The sequence below is a fragment of the Microtus oregoni genome, unplaced genomic scaffold (genome assembly GCF_018167655.1).
Source record: "Microtus oregoni isolate MIOR12 unplaced genomic scaffold, Mior012 000042F_ref0000377, whole genome shotgun sequence".
Lineage (NCBI taxonomy): Eukaryota > Metazoa > Chordata > Mammalia > Rodentia > Cricetidae > Microtus > Microtus oregoni.
This window is the reverse complement of record NW_024543209.1, coordinates 18,529,645-18,538,560: the sequence shown is the minus strand read 5'-3', so window position 1 is coordinate 18,538,560 and position 8,916 is coordinate 18,529,645. Positions and strand designations below refer to the sequence as shown.

General features: G+C 35.7%; 1 protein-coding gene across 1 annotated transcript; it reads left to right on the top strand.

The window, feature by feature from the left end:
- Positions 1 to 2,905: 2,905 nt before the first annotated feature.
- LOC121433929 (prolactin-like) lies at positions 2,906 to 8,622 on the top strand. Its single transcript, XM_041632612.1, has 4 exons — positions 2,906 to 3,076; positions 5,447 to 5,554; positions 7,476 to 7,655; positions 8,434 to 8,622. The coding sequence occupies exons 1-4, from the start codon at positions 2,906 to 2,908 to the stop codon at positions 8,620 to 8,622; spliced, it is 648 nt and encodes a 215-aa protein (XP_041488546.1).
- The last annotated feature ends 294 nt before the right edge of the window (positions 8,623 to 8,916 follow it).

Sequence of the window (8,916 nt, the reverse complement as noted above, 5' to 3'; positions counted from 1 at the left end):
TTCAATTTCAATCATTGAGTCTTAAGTTTTTTTAGAGGGGCAGATATTTGGATAAATTATTTTTGTAGTTTTGAAAGAGTTGGTGCCTGAGGAAACAGGACTTTTTCAGGCTCTGGGCTCTTGTGGCTGAATCACTGCTGGTGTCTGTGGAGTAGCACTTGTTGACTAGGAGAGCCGTAGCTTAAAAGACAGCAACAATTCAGAAAAGGGGATAGCACATGTGCCCAAGAAAACATAGGCGCCAATAATGCTACTATAATCAGAGTTTTGTGAAATGGATGTGCCTAATCAGTGTGCTTTCTAAACATTTATTCTTTTCATCCTATAGATTATGTAAACTTTAATTGACTTTTTTTGTAACACTTTTTAGTGTTTGCTGATTACTGAGAAAAGATTTATGGTTAAAATGTCAAAAATTATCGACTATGACATCACCATGGTGGCCCAATACTGGAAAAAAAATCATGTGCACTTACAACCTTATGAAAACTTAGGTAACTTTACAGAAGACGTGACAGAAAGAACATAAGACCTTGGAATAAGGGAAAGATAATAAGGAATAAGGTTTTTTCACCTGCCGGACAAAATATGAGTCATCTCTGGACAGAGATAACATTGATGACTTACAAAATAATTTGAATGATAGAAACATTATGGCCAAAACCAATACTGTTTAGAAAGGTAGGGTATGGTAGTACTAAAGAGGATGTAAATACTCCTTGAGGAACAGATGATTACACCCTGAGCTAGATATATTGCTTCCCTCTGCCACTCATCTTTGCTCATCTTTGCCGGCTGTCTGTATATATAGAAAGGAGTGTTCGGTGGAGATAGAACTCAGGTGAAGCAGCTTTCCGGAATTGCTGAGGAGATCAAGGAGCAACTTGTCAGAGATGCAGCCATCTTTGTGTCAACGATGTTCCCGTATGTAGCCCTTTGTTCATATTCCTCTGAGTAAGATTTCTAGATGCATTATTTCACCAAGATGGTTTTGGATAGTTCTCACCATTCTTTGTTGTCGTTGGTGCTGTATCTGTTGTAAATTGAAATTGATTCGTGCTTCACATGCAGACACCAAATACAAAAGAATGGAGAATAACTTTCTAGAATGAAATTTCACAATAATCTTTGAGGACAGTGGTTCTCTTCGAGAATGCTCCCTGTGGTAGAGAAGCATGATAATGCTCTGAGAAATTTGGTATGCTCTAAATTGACATGAGAATAAGAGGGGGGATTTTTACAAATATCTAAAGGGAAATGTTCTTGAACACCTTCCCAAACAAGATATTGCTAAAATTGACCAGCTTCCTAACTGAGAAATCAGACTTTACTGAGAACACAAGATTCAATGGCGCAATTGTCTCAACTGAAGAAGGTAGATGATATGACCTTTTGATTTCAGAGTCTCTTAAATCTGTTTGGTTACTTAAGTAAACCTGAATAAATGCTCAGTGATAAAACCTAATGTAGGTAATGATGGAAGATTTGAGTCCTTAATTAATTAATTACAAGTCAAGTCTTCTAACAACCAGAGAATCAAGCACGTGTTAATAAATCACTGTTTCTTTGTAGATTGTATTTTAATGAAAAATGAATTGATGACAACCAGAATTTATTTTAAGGAAAGTAAAACAAAATTATTTATTATTTTACTTTATCTTTTTTAAATTAGATTTTTTAAAAAATACTAATCCAAATTCCCACTGCCTCCCTTCCTCCTATTCCCTCCACACACCCTCCCACCCCACCACCCTCTAATCCTAAGAGAGGGTAAGGCACTTTGCTTTGAGGAAAGTCCAAGGCCCTCTCTACTAATACATCTAGCATGTAGGCAGGGTAGGGGAGAAGGGGAAGAGAAGGGGAGAAAGGAAGAGTTGTGGGGAACTTGAAGGAATGGGATAGTCGAGATGGAGGAAGGACAAATATAAGAGCAAAGAAAGAGATACCTTGATTGAGTGAGCCATTATGAGGAAATAGATAACATGAAGTTTTCTATATTGTCTGTAATGATGTGTAGAATGTAAGGTTGTCTAGGATGTCTGTAATCAAAGACAAATGCATATGTTCTTTCTTTAATAAGCGAGAGTGATCTTGGGTGGCATGGAGGCGGGTTCATGAAAGTCTCAGACACACAGATGCATAGTGAAACACTATAGGTGTCCACTATGGGAAAAGGTGAAGCGACAATTCTGAGGTGCTGGTGTCCTAACTCTCAGAAGTTTTGGTAGGACTGTGGGGAAATCACTTACTCCTGCCAGCCTTGTACAACCAATACAGTTTGATGAAAATTACAAATATCCTGTGTACTCACAGATCAAGTTGAAAGGAAAAACATCAAATGGTTTGTTAAATGACAAATATACAAGATTATTATTGTAAGCTGGAAACTCTAGGTTATAACATCATTTTTATGACAGAACTCTCTTCCTTCTTATTTTCAGTAATCCGACAACATGCTTCTATTCTCAACAAGCATGAAGCCAAAGCAAACAGAACTCTGCTCCTTGTGACAACAATGTCCAAAATGCTGGCATTAGACATTTACTTTCTAAAGTTACAGACCTAGAGGATGTTATAAATTAAAATGAACATAAATTCACAAGCTTTTAAAATATATGGAGGGCTAAATATTGTGCATTAGTACCAATGTGGGCTTCAATGTTTGCAAAGTTGGAAAACAATTCAAGAGCAAATCTAAGATGTGCGAAGTCACACAACTCTCAATCTATTGGGGAAATATTACTTATATTTTCACCATGAACAAAGTTTATGCCCCACTGCAGTTATATAGAAGCAAATCATGAAGCCCAGGGTCCCCAGAATAGACAGAGCTTAATAAATAGGTTAACTCATGTAACTTCATTTGAAAGAATCATCAGGTGTAATTTCTCTCTTTATAGCAGTGATGTTTCAGCTTCTGCTACTGTCAAACCTCCTATGGGAGCATGTGGTCCCCATGCCCATGTGCCTTGACGTGGAAGGATACAATGAGTTGTCCATTGAAGAAATATTTGACCGTGCTGTTGTCATGGCTCAATACACCTCTAACCTCACCACACAAATGTCTGAGGAGTTTGTAAGTACTTAATTTCCTTCTGGTTTCTTCTCTAAAGGGCTCTTCAAAAATTCTACAGATTAAAGAAGAAAACATCATAAACAAAAGTTCAAATTATATGCCTTCTTGCAATTAAAAAATAAATATCAGATATTTGGAAAACATACAGGAAGAATGTGTAATTTGATGAACTCTCAAAGACGTGTAAAGGTAGTTCTTTAAACAAATATTTTATATAATTAGTTAATTTTTTATAAGTGATTGTCTCTCAGTCTAGTTTATGACATTTAGTCCTAAAAGTGAGCTCCCAGAGGAACTCTGGTTTGCTAGTCTTGTATGGAGGGTCCAGTCTCCATGGTCATTCTTCACTCAGAGGATATGGAGCATAAGAGAAGTGTGTTGCAGAGAATTGTTTGGATGGAATAGAAATGAACTAAGTTGAAGTCCTGTAAAGAAGAAACAACAAAAAACTGTCTAGTTAAGCCTCCAGTGCTGAGAAAGGCCATCTATAGATTCCAGGGGCAAATTTCTAATGGCATAGAGAGTGCTAGTTTAGAAAGGAAATGTGTTCTCTTTTTAATGGAGATACAGGGTCTGATCAGAATCAACATGGGAAAAACAAAGATGACTTCAACACAAAATTGGTATTTTGACAATATGTCTATAAATTTGTAAGCAATATATATTTCCATTGTCCTTTTCACTTGCCAGTGTTTGTTTCATTATATAGTCTTCATATAATCTTTCAATTTCACAATATCCCTGCTATAAAAAGCAAATCACATAGACAGGATTCTTGCAAATGAGGTCACAAGAGTTAAACTGTCAATGATTATACTGATAAACAGGCAATGATTATATTGCCTCAATACATAGTTTGAGAGGTGGAAGACTTCCTGCATTTTTGGATTTTACAAATTCAATGACTGTTAAAAATTCTATGTTTTAATAAATATCTTAAGAAAAATCTTCAATTGATCATTTATTAATATTAGATAATAATTTTAATCTTTACTCATTTTGGATATGTTTTCTTTAAAATATGCCTAGATATTTTATTTTAGTTAAAATATAATTGTATCATTCATTTATCTCCTTCATTTTCCTTCTTCTGTCCTTCCATATTTGCTCCCCTTAATCCCTCTCAGATTAACTGCTATGATTATTGTTTTGTTTCATACATACACATACAAACACAGCCTACTGAGTACATTTAATGTTATTTACTTATGTACATAATTTTAACCACTTTGTGTGATATAACTAAGTATAGACTCAAGGTTTCTTTCATTTCTAGAAACATCTACCCTTTTATCAGACATCTTTATCTGTCAATAGTTCTTTGTCTAGAGGTAGGAACCCCTGAGATTCCCTTACCCCTTGGTTCTTATATGTCTGTTGGTGTTATTATTGTTCAGATCTTCATAAGGTAGTCATTTTATTGTGGTATCATGTGCATAACTTCCCTGTCATTTCTAAGAGATACCATCTCACTGAAGACTTCCCATTTTTCTGGCTAATATAATCTTCTGTCTCTAATTTGTGTTGTTTTCTAATTTTCATAATCAATTTTGACACCATCAATACAGTTGCCTTTCAAGTTTATCATGAATTTGGTATTGTCCAGACATGAAAATTTCGTGGTAAGTGAGGAACAACTATAATTTCACAACATATACTTAAAACAAGTATATCTTCTTAGACCAACAATAAAAAACAGATTCATAAATATGCATATGCAAGTTGTGGCGGTGTAAAAAAATGACCCCCAAATAAAGTGGTACTATTAGGAGGTGTGGCCTTGTTGGAAAAACTGTGTCACTGTGGAGGTCAGATTTGAGTTCTCATATATGCTCAGGCCACAACCATTGACACAGGTCACTTCTAAATATAGCCAACACCATGTCTGCGTGCATGCCTCCATATTCCCTTCCACCATGATCACCACTATGCCTCTGAAAATGTAAGCCACCGCAATTAAATGTTTTCCTTTATATGAGTTGCTATGGTCATGGTGTTTCTTCACAGCAATAGAAACCCTAACTAAAACATTAATCTATGTTCATTCAGCTCCCCTTATAAATAAAACACACAAAACCTTTAGTGTTTTAGACTGTTAGAATTTCTATAACTTTCTTTTCAAATTAATTTTCAGGAGTGGCAAAAAATAACAGGAGAATAGTAAAGAGTGGAAGAAGTTAGGTGGCTAGAAATTGATACTAAAAATGAAATTGTGAATCTATTGGGAAGAATATATAAGTAGATTGTTTGCTTAGTCATTCAATTTTAGGTAGGGCTTATTTGTTATAAACTGCATATCTATAAAATGCACTTACGTGCACTTATTTAATTCAGAAACTTCAATAAATTGAAATATTTTATTATTTCTAGGATGAAAACTTTTCTGAAAGCCTGTGGTACAAAGCCAGGAACTCCAGTACCTGTCACACTGCTTCCCTTGCTACTCCAGAAGACAATGAACAAATTCAACAGACACAAGTAAATCTTCATTCATGGTTGTCACCAAAACAACTGAAACAGTACAAAGGTTTACTGTGCTGTAGGTTATTTCAGGTGCATTGGAGTGGTTACAACATACAAAAAAGAAATAAATAAAACAGAGAAAGATGAACCGTGAAAAAACAATAGCATTTATACAGTCAACATTCAGAAGCTAAAACTAAGCTAGTTCAGACTGTAGCAGATTTATAAATGGTCCATCCACGGGACAACATTTTTAGCCAGGGCTGTACTTGTAGAATTGTGTTTACTTTAATCTAAGCTGGATATTCATGGATGAATTCATGCAAAGGTAGAAAAGATGCAAATACAGTTACATTTATTATAATAAAAGGCTCCTCCACTGCAGCATATTTCTTTACAGGTCAGAATGTTATTTCTTTCTGAGATTCAGTACTCCCCTATTTTTGTTTGCTTTTTCATTGCATGTGCATTTGTGCATTCCTCCCTGACAGCTCTGCCTTCTTTTCTCTTATAATTAAAAATCAGCTAAACAAGAGGTTCTCCTCACACTGTATCCTGTGCCTCAGACTAACCTCTCTTTTGATGAGGTTTACTTATTTTAGAAGCTGTAATGTGTAATTGTCATGATCTCTCCTCTGTAACTCCCTGCCAGAGTAAATCTCAATATAATTTAAACTAGACAACGATGTATACACATATCATATATATACATATATATATATATAAAATCTGTTTGCTTTTATTTTATTAATAGTAGATATCACCAAGACAGAAGGTATTCTCGTTAATAAAAAAAATGTGATTATAATGAAGCAAGAAGAGAGGCAGGAAAGAGAGAATATTTCCTCAAAGCTAGAGAATTCAAAAAGTTCTCTGCTGATACTCATGCATTTAGACCTCACAAAAGTCCAGTAAAACAAGATACCATTAGGAATATTAGGGAGAGAAGCGGCAAAAGGTTACACAGACCTTCCATTAGTTGCATGCCAGACAAGAATGTGAAACAGTGTTTTATCCATCTCAGAGCATCATTCCTAATCATCATGCCGAAGTGCTCCCAGCAACCTGTTTTGCCATCATGATTTGTTCTGCTTCTTTCTTTCATGTTCATTATACATATATAGAATAATATTTACTTGGATTCTTCCCTACTGTCCAATATAATTACTAGTAGAGTTGCTAAGAGACATCAAAGCAAATATTTTAAATTGGTGACAAATATCATGTGTGATATTGGCAATGAACACACACTGATTGCAGTGTGTGTGTGTGTGTGTGTGTGTGTGTGTGTGTGTCTAAACCCAATGGGTATTACATCAATGTTGTTAAAAGCAAAGTTGTTCTTTTCTTGTACATATTCATAAATGGGCTACTCTACCAGAGGCCAGGTAAAGGAAGTAAAATAGAACATGAAAAGTCTACTTATGAATGTGTTGTTTTCTTTGTTGTTGTTTTAATATCCTAGAATAATATAAAAATTATAGGAAGATATGAGTGAACAATTTGGTTTTTTTTAGTACAAAAATGATTCAGACCATTTGCCAATGATAGTACTGGTGTCTTTTTATTTGAATCGGTTACTGTGGAAACACACCTAGCATTAACAAAACTTTGAGTTTTCATAGACAATGGAAATAACTATATAGAGAAGACCTCATGAAGAGGGCAGATGATGAAATGTAGAGGAAAAAAAAACATGATCAGTTTGGCTTCTCAGGAATAAAAAGATTTTTTATTTATTATTTGCTTTTATTTTAACAAACTGTAATTACATGGCTCAAAATATGTATTTTATAGTGTGTCATTTACCAAAACATTTTCTATATACTTATTAAAAACAGGTATTTTAGTTCAGTATGATTGTGCAAATACTACATGTATCCACCATGTTTTATTTCACTTGTTTTTAACTTGATGTTCAATCATGATTGATTAGTCAGATGACCTACTGAAAGTGATGATCAGCATTTCAAGAGCTTGGTACCACCCTCTTGAACACCTAGTGCGTTCAGTGGCTGCTCTTAAAGGGGTCTGTGAGACCATGCTGTCGAAAGTCAAAGAGGTGGAGAAAAAAAATGAAGAACTTTTAGAGGAAATGAAGAGAATCCTTGTCAGGGTGAGTGTTCTCTTTCTGTCTCTTTTTTTCCTTTTTCCTTTTTTCCATGAAAAAAGGTATTTTGTTGTAGTGAGAAATGAATCCAAAAATATCTAATTTGCAACCATTAAATTTAAGTTTCCCACTTGTTAACAGCTTTTACAGTAGGGAGTTGTGGGCAATTACAGCATCCTGAGGTTCCTTACTAAGAAACTCATATACCACCAGGAAATGCAACAGAATAGCAGTCTTACAGCCATTTGGTCAGTGTCTCGATTTTGACTGAAAAATTTTATGTCTAAATGTTCCTCAAACTTTACTCAAAATTATAGGGAATATAGACTAGGACGAAGAACATCTATCCACAATATATAGAAGACTTCCTTGCTTTTTATTGCCCTGAATCCACAGAAGAAATAGATATGGTGGTTTATGCTTTCAATTCCAGTACCGGGGAGTGGGAGATATACAAATCCCTGGTAAAAAGAAGAGGAAGAGAACCTATGTAAGAAAGAAAGAAAGAAAGAAAGAAAGAAAGAAAGAAAGAAAGAAAGAGAGAGAGGGGGGAGGGAGCGAGGGAGGGAGGGAGGGAGGGAGGGAGGGAGGGAGGGAGGCAGGGAGGCAGGGAGGCAGGGAGGCAGGGAGGCAGGCAGGCAGGCATGGTATGAGGCACCCAAAAAATTGTATCCAAGTTGACCACTGCATTCAAATTAATATGCATAAACACTACACACGGGCATTCATGTGCACACATACCGGAAAGGAAGGTACAAATAATGCATGTCTGCCTGGTGATTAGGTTCATCCTGGAGCTGAAGAAAATGTCTACCCTGCTTGGATGGGACTGGCAGAAGTGAGGTCGGCCAATGAAGACACTCGCCATTTTGCTCTTAGTAACCTGTTCCACTGCCTTCGCTGTGATGCTAATAAGGTTGCCACTTATCTTTTGATCTTGAGGTGCAGAGTCGTTCATGACAACAACTGCTAAGCATATATCCATTCTGCTATTACTAGGATTGCCCTTGATAATCCAGGCTACCAGTGCTTCTTTTGATTCAGATTTTATTTGTTTTTGTTGCTGTTGTTATTTGACACAGGGTTTCCTCTATGTAGTCTTGGCATTCCTGGAACTTACTTTGTAGACAAGGCTGGCCTTCAACTCAGAGATCCAGCTGTTTATGCCTCCTAAATACTAGGATTAAGGGTGTACATCAACATCACCAAGCTTTGATTTTTATCATTTGCATACACACATGGGTATAAAGAATTGTTTCTTAAAAAA